Here is a 24,375-nt window from a genome sequence, read left to right on the forward strand (position 1 = left end):
TGTTCCTTATCTTTCTTAGCCAGTGATTTCAAAGAACAAGTGAGCATTGTAACAGCATCGTGACAGTTCTGCCCTGACATTTCTCATAATTGCTGGAGGCCACAGTGTATCCAGCTGATTGCTTCTGGCATGCTGCAACCACGCTGCAAGAACCAGAGAAAAAGAGCATCTCTCCTCCCCTGGAAAGACATGTCCCTGTGGTCCCTGGGGACAAATTCAGGCCAGTCCTTAAGCTTTAGTTTGTCACCCTGCCCCACAGAGTTGATACATGAGTGATGGAAATGTGCTCAGCAAAGCCAAAACCAGCACAGCCAAACTGCTGGACTCAGTCCCAAACACCCTCATTTGTCATATCTCAGCTTTGTCACCTACTCCAACTCTGAGAGGAACCTCATGAAGTTCAATAACAAGAAGCGCAAAGTCCTGTACCTAAGGAGGTACAACCCCATGCACCAATATATGCTGGGGGCCACCCAGCTGGAAAGCAGCTTGGCAGAAAAGGACCTGGGGTTTCTGGTGGACCAGGTTGAACATGAGCCAGAAATATGCACTTGCTGCAAAGAAAGTGAATGGTATCCTTGGCTGCATTAGACAAAGTATGGCCAGCAGGTCAAGGGAGGTGATCCTACTCATCTACTCAGCACTGGTGAGGCCAGTACCTAGAGTGTTGTGTCCTGTGTGCTGGGCTCCCCCGTACAAGAGAGACATGGACATATTGAATAGAGTCCAACAAAGGGCCATGAAGATGATTAAGGGACTGGAGCATCTCTTCTCTGAGGAAAGGCTGAAAGAGCTGGGACTGTCCAGCCTGGAGGAGAGAAGGCTCGGGGGGGGAGCAGGGGGCAGATCTTACTAATACCTGAAGGGAGGGTGCAAAGAGGACAGAGTCACGCTCTTTTCAGAGGTGTCCAGCCAGAGGCAATGGGCACAAAATGAAACACAAGAGGCTCCATCTGAACATCAGGAAACACTGTTTTACTCTGAGGCTGACCAAGCACTAGCACAGGTTGCCCAGAGATGTTATGGAGTCTCCATCCTTGGAGATATTCCAAAGCTATATGGACATGGTCCTGGGCAACTAGTGATAGACAGCTCTGCTTGAGCAGGGGGCTTGGACAAGATGACCTCCAGAAGTCCCTTCCAACCTCAAGCGTTCTGTGATTCTGTGACCTTTCTGATGGCTGATGGTTAATGATTCAAGATTTACTTTATTTTCTGAGGTTTAGGGCATCGATCTGTACAGTAATTTGATGAGGATTTGGAGAAGAGTCAGGGGCTGGCTTCATGTACTCTCTAGAAATCCTTTTCCATGGTGCTTCACAGGCTGAGAGATCCCACTCACAAAATATGGATTTTAAAAATGCCTCTCCTCTTAGAAAAGCAAAACTGGTAAGAATTCCCTTGTTATTGCCTCAGGTAAGAAAAACATCCGTTCTGCATTAACAACAAATACAAAAAGCCTGGGGAAGTTGGGGAAAATGTACCACAAGAAGCTGGAGAAGACAGACACCTACCAAACAACAGTGAACATTTTGCTGTAAAAATAAAAAGAAAGTAAGAACTATGACTTTTTCAAATACTCCCTTTCCACCTTGGTGAGATCATCAATGTCATGCGAAAGAAAGAAGCCATACATTTTAGCATTCAGGGTTACCACTGCGCTCATCTGGTCTGACCTCTTCTTTTCACAGGACAAACCATTTCGTCATGTCCTTTCTCCACCAAGACCAAAGCTTTGTTTTGTGCTAGAGCAGACCTTTTGCAAAAACTCTTCCAACCTCATTTAGAGACTTCACATTTTCACATTTCTTTCAGCCCTGTGAAGCCCATGATCCTGGACATTGGAAGTACAGTATACGCTAACATGACTTTTCTCTAATTCAGCAAAAAGTCCAGCATTATTCTACCTGCTCCAACCTATCCATCTGCAATAGCGTGAAAAAGTACCAAGTTCTTTTGTTTCCTATTTACAACCCAAGAAAATTAAAAACATAGCAACAGCAAGATGCTGGGGTATGAGTGGGAAGGTGAAAATGTATACAGGCTGCCTTGTGTCTGAAATAATCTGTACAGGGTACATTTCTCTGTTTCTTGACCTTGTTGTAGACTAGATAAGTTCAGAATTATATTTAAAACCAATGCGTATGTTTAAATAGACCAGGCAAAATTTGCATAGCTGCCTACTGCTGTCAATGTTTCTTCAAATGATTCTCTCTTTTCTTTTCCTCTATAGACAGAGACTTGAAAAGAATGATAATTTTATCCCATGTATTAGTGACCGCCTGTCCTCACAGATATTTTCAGTCTGGAAGGAGTAAAGGACTGGCACAAATAGCAGGTGCAAGAGGGAAAAAAAACCCTACTCATGAGAAAAAGCAACACTTCTGATGCTCTCTTGAGCTCAGCTGGATTGCATCTTTCTTCCACAGCATCACTTGAAAAATAAGACCCTGAACTTGCACCATTGCACTCAAATTCTTAGGAACACAGGCAACATCATCAGATCACACACCAGATCAGGCCAGCAGCTGCTTCTCCTTACAAGAAGGTAAACCGGGTATTTCAGAGTAAGACATTAACTACCTCAAATGGAAAATTCTGGAATAACATACACATAAAATGATTGCTTCCCCTGCTTCTCTAATTACTTTCTGATTCATGGACAAAACCAGAAGAATTGGTACCCCTGCTTTAAAAAAAACCCTCATGATCTGCATGCATTATGATCCAAAACAAGGGCATGTTCTTAAACAGGAGCCTAGCAAAATATTTCCCTGTTCCTATACATTACTCAAATTAAAATTGCTGCATTCCCAATAAATTGAAGATGCAGGTTTAACAACTCCATACAGTTATGAAAACAGGACATGAAGAAAGCAAGCATGCTGATAGACATGAAACCAAACTAGTCTCTGCCTTGGCCCAGCTGTAATGCTGTCCTTCCAAGCATGCAACTTTCTTCTTCCTCCATGCATTTTAGTCACAATTAAATATTTTACATCCACAAAATACTCAGCATGTCTCTAGCTCTAATTAGGATTCCCAACTTGACAGCCCTCTGACTGTGGGGCTAACTGAGCCGGGGATGACTTGGTGGCATACTTCACACCGGCTGAGCCAAGTTTCTCTGAAGAGAAAAAAAAGGAGTACTAAATTAATTTAAAAAAAATAAATTGGTATTTCTTTCAAACCTTAGATACTACAACATAAGTCGAAGCTATTAATGTTGTGCCAGGATGCCTGAGGGAGTGCAGGAGTGTGTAAGGGAGGAAGGCAATAGTCAAGCGAAGCAGATAAATTGCCCAAACACCTCCTCAGAGAGTGAAAAGCTTTCCAGATGGGTCTAAGATGTTCACTCAGACACTCCGTAGATTCATACACCACTACGGAAACTATGTGGTATCTAAGGGGGAAATGGTATTTCCAGCTTAGAACTTGATCCTATCATCCCTCCACCGTCAGAAAGTCCAACTATCTTACCTGAAACCTCTTACTCACTACAGCATGTGCCTTTCCATCAGCTGCTCCTCCAGCAAGAGTAGTACTATGCCCACACATTTTTCTTCCCGAGATCCTGAATCAGTCACTGTGTTTTATACCGGACAGCTGGGATGGGAACAGCTCTGCAGCAGGTGCTCTCCTAACAGCTCCACTCCACCGCCACACTCACTGCTTACTCTGTGTTCAATGACATTCTGCGAACCACACCCTTGCATTGCCATAGGGACACCTCTCTCTGCCCTTCTGGTCACCAATCTCCTTCCCATTAATACACCCTGCAGATCAATCCAGTACACAAACACTCTCATTCATCTCCAACACCAGCTCCTCTTCTCTGCTGCCTTCAGTAAGTAAGGAGAAATGTCATCCAGGCCGAAGATGCTGTTGCAGTGTATGGCAAAGCATAAAAAGGACCAGGGCAAAAGCTGTCCAAAGAAAGTGCAACAAGGGAGGCTTCTCCAAGCAGAAGTGATGCTGGAAGTGATGGGACAGAATCACTTTCTTAATGGCTATCTGGAGACAAAATCTTTAAATCCATCTGAGTCCTCCCAAGAAGTCAGAGAATTTGTTAGACTCCACCCAAAACTGATGGTGCTCCCACATGCACCAAGGAGCAAATCCTGGTGCTCGTCACACACGGACACTCCTGCAAGGGGCCTGGGTCAGACCCGGGCAGTTCCTTCCACCAGGGAGAAGTCCCTGCCCAGGTATAGGCTAATGAGCAAATAAGACTTTAGCTCTTTTGCTCCACTAGTGCTTAAGCCACCTTCCCTGTACAAACCTCAGCAGTCAACAGACCTACCCATTGCTTTCAAAGATAACAGCAAATATTTCAAATATAAGTGTCTGGAAGTGAGAAACCCCTTCAAATTCTCCTCATAATTAGGAGTTGAAAATTTGCGGTCTCTCTGACTGGATTTGTGTACAGATCCAAATACAGATTTAGCCACCTACCTAGCAGGCACACTGGAAAAAAAAAAATCAAAATCTCTAGTTCATAAACTATATTATGCTATTTTGAAGCTAAATTGATACATTGGAGTTTATGAAGAGTTTAAAAATCTCAAGGCAAGATGTTAATGTTCTTTATAGTACACTTGCTCTGAAAAAATCTAGACATGACTAGTTCCCCCTAATAAAACATTAGTGTAGCTCTACTGGGTTGCAATTAACCTTTTTGACAAGGTTTGCCTGGTCTTAAAAGGATCAGAAATAATGAAGGCTTTTAAATCAGTGTAACAGTGAACTATCCAATATCTCAGACTGCAGTGAAAACACTTGGGTTAAGAATGATAGTCTGTGTAAAAAACAACTGCAAAGGGTAATTACAGCAATGCTTGTGTTGATTCCTGCCTGCAGGAGTGTAAGTAACACCTCCAGACCACAGAATCGTTTAGGTTAGAAAAGACCTTTAAGATCATCAAGTCCAACCGTTAACCTAACACTGCCAAGCCCACCACTCTCCTCTCACTGCGGAGCAGGAAACCGTTAACATACAGAATGCTTAAATAATATATACTCTATAACTTACCCACAAAAGCAAAGAGCTAGCACCACTCAGAAGTAGGCAGTTTGGAATTCAATTGGTAACATGGATCATCTTTTTGCATCAATAGTTAGCATCTACAAATCTCAACTATTTCTAAATGTTCAGACAGTAAAATCATTGCAATGGCTGGCTGTTTGCTCTTTATTGCAGGTAAAGTATAGCTGAAAGAGCTCATTGTCTCTTTGAAAAACTTAATCATCCTGATTTCGCTTTGTTAGAGAGAGAGGGATAAATGGGATTCCTGAATAAATAGAATAATAGTCAAACAAACCTCAATCACTCCCATGATGCAGTCAAACTATTTACTGACTGAAGAACCACAGAGTCTATTCAAATGTAATTCAAAATATTAGGATAAATTTTCCAATTTGAAATTCTGTGCATTCCACTGTCTGATAATGCACTGCACTCTTGGGATAATTTTTACATCTCTCCTCTGTTCTTGCTTGGTGTTGTATTTCCAGTTACCATCTACCCACTGCAACTACTGGGGAGCTCAAAATGGATGAAGAATCACTGGATAATCTTGGGCATATCACTCTACCTCTCTGAGCTTCAGTTTCTTCTTAAAATGAAGATAAAGCTAATGACCTACTTTGCAAGCCATTTTGAGATCTACTGATGAAAAGTGTCAAGATTTATACACCACTAGACTACATTTGGTATATAGTGTATTTTTAAATTTAATTCTGACATAGCTGTAAATTTACAGTGCTTAACTTCTTAAATTTCATGTTTCTGCAACTAAAGCTAAACTTTATACACACACAGAGGGCACCAAGGATTTCTTTCCCATAAGTATATAAAATACAAGTGCAAGTTTTGGGGAAAAAAAAAGACTAAGTCCTGTAAATGTCAGTCAACTGCCTTTTAGGAGTTCGTCAGATAGAAAAACGGTGCCATTCAATGGTCAAGGAAAAAGGCCAAAGGCTCATGGTCAAAAGGAAGGCAGCTGCTAGAAATGAAAAAGCAGTATATAATAAAGCACACAGGGATGGGAACAAGTATGTGAATGAGAAATTATGGCTTATGACAAAGGACATGGAAAGCTAAAGACATGGGAAGAATCCTTCTCTGGCTATATTTATTACAGTAACAATGAAGCTTTTAAAGAACTCCCAGAGCACAACCTAAAAGTTTTCTGCACCCATATGCAGAAAGGGCAAATGGGCTGACCAAAGTAATTACAGGTTACTCTGCTTTATCTCAGTGCTGGGCAAAATGAGAGAAAAGACGATCTGAGTTTCAATATGTTTAATAAAAAAGAAAAGGAAAGGAACATAATGAATGGCTGTCAGTATGGAATGATATAAAATGCCCCACAATGTTAATTTCATTATTTGATAAGAGTATAAATTTGGTTCAGGAAGACAGCCAAACGCCCTGACAAAACAGGTTGCAAGCCAAATACAATGGCCAGCCGGAGCCACAGCATATATCTGATGTACACCAGAGAGGCATGAGCCAGGACAGCTCCCTGTACCAGTGCTCCCTTTCTGGGGCTGGGCAGCAATGGGAACCATTGACTTGATGACAACCTCAGCGGCTGCCCCTAGTTTGCTCCCACCTGCAGTCAAGGACTCAACAGCTCCCAGATCAGCACAGCCATGGTGTTCATCATATATCACCTCATCCTGATGCTGCATTTGAATCATCCGAGAGCCACAGGTTGGCCAAATCCTCTCGTATGGTAATCTTCACTGAATTGACAGTGTGTGACACTCCTAAGAAAATATTGAGACTACGCAGTTCAGTGAGTTACAGGTTAAATGGATGAAGAACTTGCTACCTGGCAGATATCAAACCAGGAGTAGTGGAAAACAGTAAAAAATTATTACTGAGAGCCTTCTGGACCCCAGTGAACAGGTCCTCTTCTATTCAGTGCTTTTCTCTATGGTTTGAAAGTCCTTATAAAATGACTGATAAAATGCCCAGATGACAGAAAGATTAGAAGAATGTTAAACAGTAGTGAGGGCAGTCACGCAGGACGATGTGCTTGGTAACTGGGCATGTGCCATTAAAATGCGTTATAAGTGGAAATCAGCTATCTAGGCAAAAGCAACAGAAATTGTTACCTCCAGTGCGGGAGAGGTAAATGTCCCTAGCAAAGAACAGTTCTGAAAAGGATACAGAGATCTTAGGAGATGAGCAATTCAGCATGTGATTTGCTTTGGAAAAAAGTCACCTACTCCTCAGACATATAACTGTAAGAGCTAGGCTTGGAGATGCTGAGCAATGGGAATATTGAGGAGTCAGCTGTGAACACACCTGGCTACAATACTGGCCACAGAAACTGACTGAGGACTGAGAAGGCTGAAATCCATGCCACCACAGCTTCATCCCTACTGCTGCCGATGAGCTGGATTAAACCGCAGTTAAAATGTCTGTCTATCTGCCATCACCAGACCTCCAAATTCAGGCTAGACAGAGGTTTAAGGAGCTCAGCTCATTTACATTATCAAAGGAAGGTGGAGAGATGACTTGATTATATATGTAAGTGCCTTAATGGGACTTTTTTAGCACAGTGGAAAAAAAATGCATAAGAAGATGCCACTGCAAGAAGTTGAAGGCAGGTTAATTTAAATATGACACTTTTTTAAAGGCAAAAGTGTAATGAAAAGGGAAGAAAAAATATGAAGGAACGTGGTGGATCCTCAGTCTCTTCAGACTTCTAAATCAATACTGGATGTTTGTCTGGAGGGGAAGGTTTAGTTACACACAAGTTCATGAGTTCAGCAGAGGAGTAACAGTGAAATGTAATGCCCTGTGATACACAGAATAGATTCTTACACTCTCTAACTCTACTATATTTATACTTAATATTTTATATATGGCTTATGAGTGTTCAGTTTTCTACATAGAAAGTGTATCCATCTACAAACAGTTACTGCTTTAAAGATCAACTTCCAATTGAATTCAACCTCTCACAGGGTTAGATTTGATTCCAATGGGATTTCTTTTTCATTGCACATTAAACTTCTAGAAATTTACAGACAGTTAACGTGCATTGTGGGTTGCTAACTGAGCACACAAAGGCCTCAAAAGGCAATACCAGATTCAGAAAAATACTTGATTTCTGTGAAGTAAGCTAAACAGTTCTGGATATGGAAATTCTCTCTTCTTCATCACATCATGGTGGGTCTCTGACAGCAGCAAAGAAAGAGGGGGGTGGGGGGCAGAAATAAGGCCTCGAAGCATCACCCGTAGGAGTAAGGAAACAACTACCTCTTCGTGACTGTTCAGCCTTTGCAGTGATTGCTAAAAGCACCACCAGCATGTCACTGAAGACAATAACAGGGATGCTTGTCGTGCAGAAGCAGGAGCAAAGTGACCTCGGAAGGTCTTCCCTGGTTACTAGCAAACTGTGCCCATCCAAAATGGATGGTTTCAAATACCAAGAGACTATATCCTAGCATCATTTTTCTGGGTTGTCTACTCTTGACACTGGAAGACTACCTGGTGTCCTGGCAAATGACCACTTCTCTTGTCATCCCCCACAAACTCCTTTCTCAAGGCCCAGGTCTCCCTTGATGCTGCACTCTAGACCCCGGGCAGAATGGAGAGATGAAGGTGATCTCCTCGGTGCCTGAAGGCACTGGGGGGGGTGAAACTCTGCAGATCAGAGCAATAGGAAACAACACCAGAACAAGTGGGTCTCTATAGCATCAAGACCTTTGTTATTACAGCCATGGAAAGTGCAATAAACACGGTAAGGATATCCAAATTGTGACCTATAAAATTACTGTTATGGATTACTGTCAAGGTGATGTATTCAACAGGGTACACTGTGCTTCAGCTAAAGGTAGAAACCTCATTTTCATGCTCTAATCCCTCCACCCACTTCTTCTATTATCACCAGGATTGATACCCCCTCAAGGAAAAAAGTTCCCATGTGCAACTAGTTATATATGCTTAATAACTTGCACTTATTAAAGATAAAAAAGGATCAGAATTATAGGCTTAGCAAGGATTAGCAAGCATAAGTGCGTATTTCTGCAACTACTACACTTTTTATAGCCCTGTCACACTCCGAGATAGAGTTGTATCATTATATAGAGTTATATAACCATAAAGAGTTATATCACTGAAAGCATTACAGCATTGTCCCAGACAGTCTTGATTATCAAAGTCTGGCTCTATCAAGTGAAAAAAAACCCCAACTTCAGGATACTGCTGTGCCATCTCCTGATCCCATCTGTTAACAGCACACGGTCTTAAGTTGCAGGGGCCTCATTAACACATCTTTGCATCCTAATTCAGCATCCCATCAGTATTCACCAGAACTTCCCAATCACTTCCAGCAGGTGACAAGCCTGATAATTCACTCAAAAGACACTCAGGACAACCAGTGAGAATCCTAGCTGAAAAAACTTCCAAGTTTACCTAGAGGCCACATTTTCTCTTCACTGATGATAACAAAGGAAATAAAGCCATTGCACAACTAGGTGAAACTCCACTATTAGACAAAAAATGCTGGTCTTTTTTTCTATCCTTAAACTTTCAGTTCAATATAATCCACAGCATTCCTGGCTTCAAATGGTGTTAACATTTTAAGTGGCCCCATTTGCCCTTCTAATACTTCTTAGGGCCCAGAAAAATGGCTTCATTTTTTTTTCTGACAAATAAACATAAGATTATTACTACTGTGTGTCTTTGGAGGGATTGAAAGTCTTCAGATGTTTTTAAAAGGCCATTGGGTAAAGACAGAATAAAAGCACAGCAAGCTGATAAAAGCATCCAACTGTGACCCTACACTGGTACAAACATTTTTAAAAAAAAAAGATTCTTTGGGTTTTATTTTCTGAAATAAAATATATAAAATGATCTTTTATATGCTTGTAATGGCCTTCCACCTCTGCTGTGTAAGGCATTCAGTCAGGACACCTGGGGATCTGGCCCTCCATCACCACAAGTAGGACCTATTGCTTGGTACCAAATCCAGATCAGAAATGTTTGTATAACCAAAGAGGAGACAGAGAAGGAAAGAAAGAGACACCAGACAAACACAGCACAGCCTCTTCACCAGAAGATAAGGCACTGTCCCAGTGACCACCAAGTGCAGTCATCATCTCCTGTGACATCTCCTGCCCCATCACTAATTCTCACGCCTCTTCTACACTGCCACCATCCACAGCTCATCCAGTCACCAACTCAGGAGCTGGGGCACTGCAAACCAGAAACCAAGTCAATGGAGAATTTTCTCCATACCCTCCAGACTTGCACAACTGCCAGTGGCATCTTCACCCAGGAGTGAACATGTCAAGCAGGTGGCTGATGCTTCCTTCTGTTATCACCTTCACTGCTTCTACTTGAGATGTTGGAGTTTTTTTACACTTTTGCACACTTAGACACTTTCTAGGTAATTTTCCATTTACAAGGATACAACAGTACTTTTTGGTCACTGTTACATTGCTATACATCATACATCCCACACATCGCCCAGTGATAATAGATAGCAGCATGGGTAACAAGAAATCAAGCGAGTCAAATCTTTAGTGTTGAACTGCTTGTACCCTCTCAGAAAATGAGGTTTTTGATCTCTGCCACTATATTTTATTAGAGGAAGGTAGCTTTTAAATATCCCTTTTCTGCAGTCTTGCTTTCAGTCCAGTAACTTTCAACAGCTTTCTGGACTGCAACAAATTCACAGTCTCCTGGGTGAGCAAGGAAAATTTTTCATTACTTTTACTCCCTCTGCAAGCAAAACCCCCTCCTCCTCCTCTTTTCTGACAGTGTTAACACACAGCAAACGGTGAGCACACAGGTAAGCAGAGAGATACACCATCTGTCGCAGTGTCCCAGACCTCTCTAACTCCCCTCGCTCACACGGGGCTACTCCCCGTGATGTCAACTATATTTTTTTGTACTGAGCCTGTAAACAAGCATGCTTTTGAGCCCATATCGGGAAAAAAATCCCACCTCTCCCTTGCAACGTGCTTTGCAGTAAGACAACTATTTTCTTTTACTTGCATGTCCTGTTTTCACAAACACAACAAGCTCCTCGATAACTTCTGAGCAGTTCTGCATCCTCAGCACTGGGTCACCACTCCCTGTCCCCCAAAACTGCTGTTCCCTTGCAAGATCTACACAAGATGCAGACTGTGTTGCAGCCACTGCAAGCAGATCTGGCAAACCCAACCATTTATTTCCAGAAGCCAGGACATACAGACACTCTGCAGTGTAGATACACCCATTGTAATGATTTAAATACCAAATCCTTGTACCTTGTAGGATCATGATATACTGAAGCTTCACAACAAAGCAACATACCTTCGAACAGTGCAGAATATATTGGTACAGAGAGATTATTGCATAATGACATCAATATTTTATTTCTGTTGAATTTTTTATCTCAGATTTACTGCTCTCATAGGTAATAGACAGTAACTCATCTGCACCATAGTTATGTATTATGTATTGCATGGTCCTGGCAGAATTTCTGAAGAAAAATCCTTCTTTTAAAAAGAAAAAAAAAAAATAGCCCTTTTAATGACAAATCCCAGCACTCAACAGCCGGATTTTACTGAAATGTTTTTTACAAAAGTTTTAATATTCTCCACTAAATTGTAATATATATGTTTACCAATCTCATAATTCAAAAAGAAAGTGGCCTGACAGCTTCTAAGAACACTGTAATGTTATCTGCAAGAACAATGAATTATGCATCTCCCAGAGCACTAACTGACAAAACAACACTGTGATCCCAGTGCCGTAGGATCCCACAGATCCACCCAATTGAGACACAAAGAGTAATGTAACAGTGCTACTTTCCCATCCTTGGAGTAAAATGGTGCAAATATTTGAATATGATTTTTTTTATATAAAGAATATAAAAGACAAGCTCTAATTTATGCAAAAGCAGAAGAAAAATCAGGTCAATGGTTTGTAATTATGGAGCTTGTTGGATGTATCGATCAATGTTAATCAATGCTCTAATCAAAGCACCCAGAGCAAATTCTTAAAGACTCCAATAATATGTCTTAAAGGTACTTGAGAGATGTGGCTATACTGCCTTCTGCAGTGTTTTGTGGTTTTGTTTTAAAGTATGACTTTGACAGAAGTAAGTGCTCTTTAAACATGCAGTCAAACCTCTCTGGCTGCTGATGACAATATTTTGCAATGTTCATAGTTAATACCTGGCATTTTAACTAATGGTACCCTTCACTGGAGAACAGCAGTACACAAGTTACATGCTTCACAGTTATTGCTCTTTCCCATAGGAACATATATTGTTCCTGTAATGGATGCCAGGTGGATTCTGCTCCTCCTCCTCAGTCACAGGATAGTGAGGGGGAGAGCTCAGCCCCCCAGCACATCCCCACCTCCCCAGGGAGAGCAGTAGAGTACGAATCTCCCAGGCCAAGAATCCAAAGGAGGCAACATTCATCATTTCTACTTTTGGAAGCCACCTTCAATACGTTTTCCCTGTCCTGCTGCAGCCACACGCTCCTCAGCGCAACTACGTACTGCAGAAAATGGGGCAGAGCTGGTGAAAGGCAGGGGTTTGGGGGCTGGTTGCATGTAAGATACATCTCAGGCCCCCCAGAAAGCATCAGATAGGAAAATCTACAAGAGGATCCTTGAAAAGACTGGCTTTTTCCTTGATGAGCTCCTACTACACATTATATACACTGCAGCAAGGAGCCAGTTCCATTCCTCCAGACCAGTCCCATGCCTTCAGACCTCTACAATTAAAGTACTTTCAATTAACTGGCATTTATCCTAAAAAATTCAGATTATTTCCACGCAGAAGAATTCTACGTTATGGAGATGAAAGTGAAATAAAGGAATATTTGCAGGTTGCTAACTGAATTGCAGAGGTAGTAAAGCTTATGATGGCTGAGAAGGTATTCCTATATCAGGATCTTATAACTTTATGGATAATACTCTCTAGACAAAAAAAAAAAAATTCTCATATTTGGTATTAGCCCAAAGAGAGACCTTTCATTTTATTTTAAATCTGCTTTATAAATCTACTTTTCAATTATCCAAACACATCTAGTAAGTGTTATCTAGATCATAAGAAATTAGTTTAAATTCTGTTTGCATTCAAATGACACCAAGTTTATACTAAAGAAGATGGCTCAGAGCACACATGCCTCTCGGTGAGAAATCAAGCCTTCTCAAGTGAAGAGAAAAATATAGCAAGGAATTAATCAGAAGGCAACTTCCAAGAGAAGATGGGATGTGGATGCTGTAGTATAAATGCCCTTCTTTATGTAAGCATGCATTATTTTATCTAAAGCAATACACGTGAACCTGACACAAGACACACATATCTTAGCAAAGCAGAGGTAGATCCTCTGCTCCTTTCCCCACCAATTCTCTCTGGCCATGGGTTGTTAGGTGACAAGAGCATGGCACATCTCAACAAACACCATCACCAGCAGCTGTTAAGTAACAAGTACAACATCCATGCCATGCAGTCATTGTTGCTGACCAGTAATAAAGGACCCAAACAAGCTATTTCTTTCACATTTCATGTCCAAGAGTAAGAAAGGGAAGAAATAACGTCTCAGCACAAAGGAGCTGAAATTATTTTTTTTCTGAAAAGAAGATACCAGTCCCTTAGGAGAAAGGTCTCCCAAAACAATGCAGTAGTTACTCAATGTTTTTTAATTAAATTAAAATTAACAAAATTAAAATTACTCAAAACTCTGTAATTTTTAGCAAATGCCAGCTGTAGTGAAGAAGCAGTAAAATTACAAAGAGAAAGGAAGGCTTGTGACTCTGGCAAAACATTATTAGGGCGTTTCCACTCCTGGTGATTTATCTTTTATTTTTAAGCAATAATTTAGGAGAGTGGCATTGGAACTCTGACAGGTCACAAAACATTTTCTGAATTCAAGACAAAGTTCACAGACATGACATGTCCCTGTCACAGGACTGAGTTCAAGCATGTACTTTATCATTTACAAAAAATAACAGTGTATTTCATATTTACCTTTTGTTGAATCATCTTCAATCGGTTGTTTGAACAAAGTGATATCCTTAAAAGTGCACAAGAACAAAACCACTTTTTCATGCTCATTTCTTATAGGTGCAATTTGCATGTAGAACCAAACCGGGGTTCCTGAAGCAGAGAAAAAGGTGACATTAGACTGTGGTGTAGCACAAACTTGCCCCAGCCTGTACATAGAATACTTGAGCATTTATGTCATTATAACATATGTGTAGTTCAGGACCGTATCTCAATATTTCTACACCTCCCAGATCTTTTAATTTTACCTCATCTAAGAAAAACAACACATTCCCATTTTTGCAGCTTCATTACTCTAATTAGATGATATAGGCTTTATAGGCTTTATAAATCTCATTCTGAAATAAAATATATTATTCTTCTCCTCTTGCTCTTGTTCTTTCCCAGCACGTCTCACAAACTTAGTGTCAGCAAGGTAGGAAGGCAAGAAAAAATGGATGGGTGGTGTCTTTGATTCCTTCTTCACATAATATGGAGCTATCAAATCTGAAACTGGTGGAGTATACTGTTAAATACTCCAAATTTGATGCTACTCCATTATTTAAGACGACCTGAGTGAATCCAGACATAGACTCTAAATGTCCTATCAGGAGAAATCAGGAGATTCTATTTCCTTTTTATGTTTCAGGTCATACCCTCCACTCCTCATTGTCCTGCCCAATGGGGCAGTCTCTCGATGCAGTTATCTCCATTTAGCTTTTGAAATAAATACAAAATATTTTTCAGATCCTATTACTTATCAAATAAACAGCCCCAAAATGCCTACAGTTCTGAAGTGGATACATGGCTTTTGGTAAATCCTCACTATTCACTCCGGGCTCCTGCAGGTGCTCAGAAGCTGAAACTGGTCTTGTTTCCTCCTAGGCTGAAACGCACATGGCAGTCCCCTATGTACACGCAGATCTACTTTGTAAGTGGTGAAATCCTAAAAGACTTTAAGCAATTTGCTTAGAAACACCTTGTTCACCTGCAGGGACGTGAATGTCAGAGATGCTTTCCATTCAGCAAAGCTGCATTCCCATGGCTGTGTCCTCTCCCTGCCAAACCTGCACCTACACACACTGCACTATAAATGACTTCACAGCCAGCTAATTACCTTTGGGATTTGACGTGCTTTCAGCCAGTTGACATAACGGCTTTATTCCTGAACTGCCTGAATGCCAGCCTGAGAGCTGACACGTTGAGACAAGCCGCTTGCCCACTGTTATCCCACGGGCACCACTGGCCCCCACAAATCTCCTCTAATGCACCACATCTGGGAGTTGTGCCGGGAACTGCAGCATAGATGCCCAGAGGGCAATGAAACCCACTTGGACTAGGACTACTGTGGGGATGGTTAAAATCCACAAGGGGTCATGACAAAATGCAGCATTGTTGAACTGGGATTAAACCAGTAACTGGCTAGCAGTAAACTGGAGAAGGTGGAGAGATGGGGGACTGCTTTTTGTGACAATTCCAAAGCCATTATGCTGATCACTTGATTATCTCATTTCTCGGTTGCTAACCCAAGATAAAAGTCTCTTTTCATAACTTCTAAAACAGAGTGCTGCAGGTCTCTGGAGTAATACTGTACGTGCACTTACAACTGGGAACTCATTCGCACCCTTTGAAAAGCTCTGAAAGTAAGTAGGTAAAATAACCTGTACAACAGCACTGATAAAAATCAAATACAGAAGCAAGGTGGCTACTGCTGTAGAAGCAGAAATCTGGGCAAAAGCAGGCAAAGAGGTTTCCTGAGTATTACCATATATATACACACATACATATATATGCATGCCTTACATGGTTGCTGAATGGGTGGGTAGAGCTGAAGACTATACACGAGGGAATGCAGTAAAGCAGAAGAAAGTTGTAGCAAACTTTCAGGTCTGAACCCAAAACCTGCAATCTGGGTTAAAAAGCCAAGGGGGCGTGTGAAGTCAGCAGTCATATGGATGCTGCCAGAGAACATCAGCTCTTAAAGATCATCTCTGTGTCAAACAAAAGAAGGATGGGAAAGCAACCTGAAAATCTCAAAATCTCCCTCTGCCAAAAGCGTAAAGGAATGGGTGAGGAAAAAAAAAAATAAATATGCCACATCATCAAAAATACACAGCACCTCTGGACCTACAGTTTGAAAATGTGGGTCGGAGGGTGCTCTGAGAGCACTGTAAACTCCATGCAGGGTCTCTGCATGTGATAAACACAAGCCCTTCCACAAAGTAAATTTACATTTTGCAGAAGTATATTCATACCGACAGATAACTATTCTTTATTTCTTTATCTGCTCCAACATTCATCCTGGAGAATAAGCAAGCAGTTTCTTGAAGGACCTTCTTCTGCAAGGCACAGAGTGACAAATGGAAGCAAACCCTGGGCAAACCAGCTGCTGAACTGGAGCCAAAAGGTGAGCCTATTAGCATTAGCAAGAGGTTGAAGTTTTGGGCTTTGGGTGATGGAGAAGAAAGCTGGCAACAGATGTTATGGATGGGAACTGACTCAAGTCAAATATGAGTACGTTTCCATAAAGTTCTTCTATAATCCTGCATAACTTATGGAAAGTATAGGCTTGGAGATCTGGGCAAATGTGAAGATTTTATTAAGGCAACTGCAGTTCAATAAATCTCTAAAGCATCATCAAGCTCCAGCAGACAATCCACAACCCAAAGCAAAAAGTCACTGTCTCCAGGCAGCTGAACCAGGGGGAAGGCTCCCCAGCCCCACAGAACCTGGACCCCGTACTGGGCAGTGAAAGCCAAACCAAACAAAATGTCTCCAACAAGATTGCTCTTGGCTTGTGTTTGACATGGTCACTGACCCAGTCAACTGGACTCATTCTGCTCAGGGTAGAGGAACCAGTTTTTCTGGAGTGTGTTTCATCTAATAGTTTTGGCTTTCTATCTTGGGAAGATGGTCTGCACCAGTGGAGGAGGCTGCTCATCTCCACTGACAACAGCAGGAATTTCAACCACCAGCCCGGGAGAGATGTCCCCACTGCACAAGCCCAGCATGAGACCATACAACAGTGCGGGTTTTGCTTAGTATGTGCTATAACGTTGGTAAGCCAGAAGTAGTACTACCCACATACATGGCAGGACAGAAAATGTGACTGGAGTGACTCACAGTTAAGACAAAATGAAGAAAACCTTCTCTGGTTCTGGCAACCTCCTGTAAACCCAATGCCATCAAGAGGAAGGGACTTTGGTCCCACATCTCATTAAGTTACAAAATTCCCTGGTTTTCTAATTAATCCCTGGGTTATGCACCAAATTTAGTAATCTCACCAGAGCTCATACGTGTTAGTTTACACACCACAGAGGCATCTCAACACTGCTGGGAGCATCCACTCACAGCAACCAGGGTCTGGGTTCTCACTTGTGGAGACATGGGGGTGTTTCCTGAGTGATGTGGGGGAATCTCATTCAGGATTTCTTTTCACTTAACCCAGTCAGTTTCCCTTCAGGGAAACAATCTTCAAAACTAAATATATTTTGGAAAGAAGGAGTCAGACTAGAGACAGCAGGGAACAACTACAACTACTATTCTTGGCAATCCGAACACTTGTCCTGAAAAAAGAGCTCTCTTCTTGAGCTGTGGCAACCAAAATACCCATTTCTTCTCTAAATCTTGCCCCAAATTTACCCACAAGTCAAAATGAAAATATATTTTAGTCTATTATGTACTTTAAATATGCCTTATCACTCCCAATACCATACACAAATATATACATACTGTTTTTCTTGTAGAGGAGAATTTCAAAGCAGTTTGACTCATAGTTGTCAAAAGTCTGTCTGACTTTTTCAATGGTCTTCTTGTCTGTCAGTTCACCATACATAAAACTGAAAAAGAAAAAATGTTTCTCTTTTTTTCTAGACAAGCAACAACTTTGTTACAGTCACCTTAAACAACATAAGCATTGGAGATGCTACTAACTGTCATTTACCAAAGTTTGATTTACACTGTATTTAAATATTTAGAGTATCACAAGGAAACCTACAATAGTGAGTAACCATGACCAGCTTTTTACTGTAAATGACAGCAAATAATCCACTGTAATGTTTCATTAAGTGCTTTTCTGAACATAACTTTAAGGATATATGGTTAGAAAAAGAGCTGATAACCTATAAAACCATTATTGCCACAGCTGCAGGCCATGAGAATATTGCTGTCAAAACAGAGAAAACTGAACAAAACCTCTAAAACCTCCCAAATTTTGTTCAATCCTCTTGAAAAGGCTTCTGGAGGAGGACTGAAAGCTACTACAGGTAGAGGCTGTTGGCTGAGTCAATGGCTACAAATCTAACCTTGTGAAGATGCATTTGGGACAAGATAATTGTAATCCTTTTACTAAGTGGCGATTACAAAAGGAAGGAGGATTTAAGCAATAAGAAGTGATGACTGTAATTCTCTGAAAATTCAGCACAGAAAGCAAGTGTATGAGTTGTCTCAGTGTAGCTACATCTGCCCTACTACCAAACATAATCATATTCACCCTCATTTTCCATATTATATACTGTATTTTTTTAATATTTCAGTGAAAATACAGAAAACATTAAAATGCTTTTGGAGACTCATCCCTCTCCAAGCTGAGAATATAAAAATGTAATTTTAACTCTGCTATTTCTTTCTACTTGACCATCTCATCTTTGCATTCTTTTCCTGATCACACTTTCAGCTGGTGTAAGCAAACCCAACCCCCCAACCTTACTTTTGAAAGCCTCTGTAAGGCAACAGCCAGGCTTTTATTGTCATTCTTCCCTGGATTAAAAATAAGCAAAGACCACTCTGTGCAAATTCCCAATTACAGAACTGAAGGAAAATAGAACATGGGATAAAAGCTTTCAGACACTTGGATGAATATATTTTTAATTGATCAGACTTTTTTTTTTTTCTTCATTTTCTTTGTTCGCAAACAGTTTGAGCTTCAGCTGAAACCTACAACAGACAACCCTGAGAATATGAAAGAGAAAAGAAAAGCTATCAGTGCCTCTGTGGTTTCAGTGCAGCTTCTCTTTTATTGATCAACAGACCTCCCAAAGTTCAATAAACATTTATTTTATGTCTACTGTTCTGAAAGAAACAATAAAACAGCATAGTGGTTAGTGACTCGGCAAGCATTAAAATACTCAATGAAGGCCAGCCCATGAATCTCTTCTTTCGCAGCTAACCAAGGGAGGTATGTGGCTGCTCCCAGAATAAGGTGCTGCCCAGCATGGGTGATGGAGGCAGATGCGGGGCATCAGTGACTACAACATCTGTATATCACTACAGATGCTTCTTCACTGGTAACACAGGGAGAGCTATTGATAAATGACATGTCGTAACTGTTACTCTTGGGACAGCACTGTAATGGAGATGCCACTATGGCAACTGACGTTAGGGAATGGTTTTAACAGGGCACAAGGCTTCACTAAGGTATTGCTTATCATTAACATATATGGTCGTTTTCAGGAAATGCAAAACACTGCCTACTGCTCATTTTCAAATGACCTGCCTTTCTTTCCGGAGTTCAGATGATGACATGAGAAGTCATCATCTCATTCAGACGTGAGATGACAAGAAAAAGGGTTTGATTTTTTTTTTTTTAATCTATGACTTTTTTAACACACTGATGAGTTAAAGCAGATTGTTCTCCTGTCTGCAAGACAAAATAAGAGCTGGTAGTTTTCACACAGCCTGTTGTGCAACAGAATTCTCTTTTTTGTTTTCTTGAGATTTAAAACAATGTTTCTCTTAGTCCCGAAGGAAAAAATAACAATAATTTGTTAAAGTGCTTGACTTTACATGGCTTATAATACAGAAAGTCACCATTAAATAGCATTAAAATGACAAATCATACTCAGCATTCTGAGTGGTGGACAATACCAGTTAGCGCTGCTGAATACGATTAATCAACTTTATGTTTTAAATTAAAGTCAGCTTATGATTGCAGTAAACCTGTAATATTCAAAACTTACATTATTTTCACATATAAAGAGACGTTATAAAGGCTTGTGGAATAATAGAAACATTTTTCAGAAGGTGATTTTAAAAGCACTGAAGAAACCTCAAAACCACTCACTGTAGAAGTTATATAAGATCTTTGCTTATCACAGGTTTAATTTAATTTAGCCTGTCCTATTTTGTACACATGGAGGGACTCCTACTTCTTCAGTCAATCACACTGTCTTTTTCTGCCTCTTTTTTTTGTTATTTAGTGCTTGTCGAGAGCCTTCAGTGCAAACTGTACAAGACATAAATATCAAAACTACTCTGCTACTGGGAATCTTACTACCTAGAAAACAGACTTATCAAAGAGAAACAAGACTTACTGAAATACTCAGAGAAAGGCACAATCTCTGATAATTTCCCCATCTCTGAAACAGACCATTTGTCATTTAAGATGCCTGGGCTCCCACCTCCCTTTGAAAGCATCCCTTGGCACAAAAAAGCCACATCTGAAGCTTTGTATCGTGCTCTTCTGCCCTATGTCAGAATCCAGAGCAGCAGCATCAGAACAGCTCCAGGTCTACAGAGTGTGCCAGGGTGGTATTTAACAGCTGTTTGTGAAGAATTATCCAGGATAGAGGAAAGGTGAAGCCCAGAAGGCATATGAACCTGCATCCAATTTACAGCTCTCTTCATCCAAAAGCTTGAATGAAAAGGCATCAATTACAACAGTCAAGCATCCACCCAGGAGGAACAGCAAATACAGATACAAGTCAATAGCTTCAAAACTTTGCAAGTTAAGGAGCAGGCACCCTTTCTAAGGAGAAACAGTGCAGCTCCCTGGGTCCCACTGGCACACTCAGGAAGGTCTCTTTGCACAGATTTGGCAGTGCAAGGAGGCCTTCTCACACACACAAAAATCAGGTCACAGAGGTGACATCCCAGTATCAAATTTAACTTTTTTCAAGTCCAGCATGCCATACCCACCATCCAAAATCCCATTTCTTTGAACAAGGTGGAAATTTTTCATTAGCTTCACTGGAGCTGGGATTTCACTCACAGACTGTTTTTAATCCCACTGGAAATGGCGGTACATCAAAACAAGGGAGAGCAGAGATGCTGAGTGGAACACTGCAAGTGTTTCAGTGGAAACGCTACCTTTAAACAACCGCTTCAGCAAGGAGATGCAATCCCTCGCCTTGCCTTGCTGGAAGGCAACACGTGAACAGGGCCTAAGAGCAGGTTTCTTTGAAACAAAACCAGCAACCAGCTACTCCCAGCCCAGCACAAGGCCCTCGGATGCCAAGCAAAGCCTGGAGCAAATGCCAAGTGTAAAAGGCCAGGGTAGGTCTATTAACCAGCCCACTCTTCCAAAGGCTTGATGAGAACACAGAGCTTAACTGTTAAGTAACAATATCTAGAAAACAGGGATATTACTTGCAACGTTAAACTGAATTTTAATGTTTTATAGCTGTTTATTCCTTCAACATATTCATGAAGACATACATTGTCACGACAGTGGGCAACTGGGCATGAAGCTACTGGTTCTCCTCCATGCTGGTTGATCTATCGGTGCACCTCCAGGCAGGGGTTTTTGCATGTTTAATTGAAGGTTAGAGGTGTTACAATTGCAGATGCCCTGTTCCTCCTGGACTGTCAACTTATTTTCATCTGGCACAGCAATGCTTCACCAGCACACAAGTTCTTTCACCTAAAAATCCTGTGCATTTTAGGATATCACTTATACCAATTATTCTATATATCAGCCCCAGCTACACATGCAACTTTGGGTGACGCATGCAGAAAGAACACACACTAATTCCCATCATGCAATATTCACATAGCCTGGCCCCTATGTACACTGTGCCTTCTATATAGTGCCCATAAAACTAAGGAGACTGACACTTGTACTGAGGTATTTCTAAGTGATTTTCCTGTTAATGGGCACATTGTTGCTGATTAAAAAGATGAGAGAACTGCAAAATCAAAGGGATTACCAGCTTGTCACAGGACAAACTCATTGTCTGAGCTGGAACAAAAACCACTCACACCTACAGTGCCTTCAGTTCATCCACCCCCCTCTGTGATCAGGATCAGTCAAGACCACCTGAGACTGAATATAATGATGATACATGAGCAGCTCCAATGTAGGGTATGGGGTGGGACAGACAGAAAGAGGATATAGTGACTACTTGCTGGACTACCCAGGAGAAAAGCATGGGTGAAAGCTGATTTGAAGGCACTGTACCTTATAGGCAGGGGCAAACTGACCAAATACTGCAAAATTTATAAATTGTCCTTTATCACACCCATCATCAGTAACAACAGTAACTCAGATCAGGGACTAGATTCACATTGTTCGTATCTGTATATTTTTCTTTGGTTGGATTTTTGGCACTAAAAAGCCATAAAAACAGACCTTTCCAAAACCTGCAATAAAGGTGTAACACCATAGCACTCTCATCCCAGAGCACTTGCCTTAGAACAGTAAAGCAAACATTATATATAAAGCAATTTTTTAATGTATAATGTAACATAATCTGGGCATAACATAGAAAACGTGGACTGAGAGCCTGACTCAGAAAATAATATAAATAATAACCCCAGATATCAAAAAATCTTCAATGACATTCTATGGGGTAAGGCTAACCAGGCAGCACTGGCCTTCGCAACTCTTTTCCATTCTATAAGCTCTTCATTAGAGAGCACCTGCAAAGACATTGCTCTGGAAGACGACACTCTGCATGTCAGACCGTGCCAAAAACCTCTCCAGCTCTCCTTTAATCTGCCAAGACTGGAATGTCTCCTAAGAAGCAGGAAACATCACACTGCATATATAACTCCAGCTAAGACCCAGACACAAAAGAAGCACTAGCCATGCTTTGACTGTAGAGTCCTCTCCAAAATCCAGACATGGATATATAGAATGATGATAAAAGAAAAAAACAAACAAACAAACAAAAATCCCTGCTATCAATTCCATTTTCCACAATAATTCTTCATTGAATTTGCATCTGCATGATTCACCTATGTGATCTACTTGAATGTGGTCAAAACAGGATCCTTACAAATGGTAACTAGAGCCCATCATATTCACAAAAAGCACTCAGATGGAATAAACCTTTTTGATTGCCCCAGTATTTGAGGCACAGGGGAATTATTAACAGAGAGGTATTGCTAAACCTTCACTTCCCTAACATTTTCCTACAATCCCATTCTGCACTTTTCATGATTTCAACATGCACAGACTACAAAAGTGCCGGCTCACAGCAAAAATATACAGTTCAATATACAGGATAGCAGAGAGCAAAGGGGAAAGCATGCAAGTATATCCAGGACGGCTGCGATAAGGCTGTTTCTTTCAGCCTCGCTGAGTATATTGACTCTGTTGCTACTGTGTGAATGAATATTTCATTTCACCCTCACGTGCCCATCTCTTCTCCATTGCCCGTTAGAGGACACCTGGCTGCACAGAGCAACCCTGGACGCTCAAAGCTTCCTCCCCTCCCTGGCAGATGAGCACAGTGACCACACATCAGTGCATGTTGCTTTTTGGAATAAGTGATGACTGACATCCGAGGACAGGCTTACTGCCTGCTCTGCTCCTGCCAGCTGGAGCATCAGTCAATGATCAGTGCCTGGCAGCACCCATCTCCCAAAAATTGTCGCTGCAGATACGCAGCTTGCTCCTCCCAGTGCCCTGGAGTTGGTTGCTCCCTGAACATGTAAACTGAAAACCTACACAAACTTGTATTTCAGCCATTCCTTGTTGCCTCTGCCCCTGGTTTACTTTACTCATTCACACGCATTAGGGATTTAGACTTTCCCCAAAGCATCTCCTTTTAAAGGATGCAGCAGACAAGGCGCAGATGCATGTCTAACCATAAATCACAGCTGCCTGCTCCTGAAAGACCACCAACAAAAGGAAAAAGCCATAAAGCTGCAATGCTCAGAGTAAATATATCATCAGCTTAATCGCCCTCTTGGGAATAAAGATGCAGTTTGCACATTACTGTGCTCTGTGTGTGTGTGTGTGTGTGTGTGTGTAATAACAGGGACCTACATGGGCTACAGAATAGCTCACTGCCTCCTGGCATGATAACAGGAGAATTAACAAAAATCTAGTAAAAAAAGCCTTTGAAATACATTACTTAGAAACCCATGTTCTATACCGGATCATTAGCTAGAGCACATTCATATTGGTATTAGCCAGGATAAATTTCAAATGAGAGAAGAATAAGGTCTAAATCCTCATAATATTTACCCCCTCTCTTTTGGGAGCACCTGTAGTTCACTCTCATTCACTGTTAAAACTTTTTAAAAGCTTTTCCATCAAACAGTCTTTATTCCTGCAGTGCTCATTGTATTTATGCAGTTACCAGAAGATGACAGCAATTTCCATACTGGGCAGATTTGGCTTGCTTTCAAACAGATCTGG

The 24,375-nt window shown here is 41.1% G+C and overlaps 1 protein-coding gene across 1 annotated transcript in view; it reads right to left on the reverse strand.

Annotated features, from left to right (window-relative positions):
* KCNH5 (potassium voltage-gated channel subfamily H member 5) overlaps positions 1 to 24,375 on the reverse strand; it is a 161,188-nt gene that overhangs the window by 122,888 nt on the left and 13,925 nt on the right. Inside the window, exons 3-4 of the mRNA XM_074865254.1 lie at positions 17,742 to 17,848; positions 13,995 to 14,123 (exon numbers count right to left, since the gene is read on the reverse strand). Coding sequence (XP_074721355.1) covers positions 13,995 to 14,123; positions 17,742 to 17,848 — 236 coding nt within the window. The remainder of the gene's footprint in view (positions 1 to 13,994; positions 14,124 to 17,741; positions 17,849 to 24,375) is intronic.

The sequence above is a fragment of the Strix uralensis genome, chromosome 4, assembly GCF_047716275.1.
Source record: "Strix uralensis isolate ZFMK-TIS-50842 chromosome 4, bStrUra1, whole genome shotgun sequence".
Taxonomy (NCBI): domain Eukaryota; kingdom Metazoa; phylum Chordata; class Aves; order Strigiformes; family Strigidae; genus Strix; species Strix uralensis.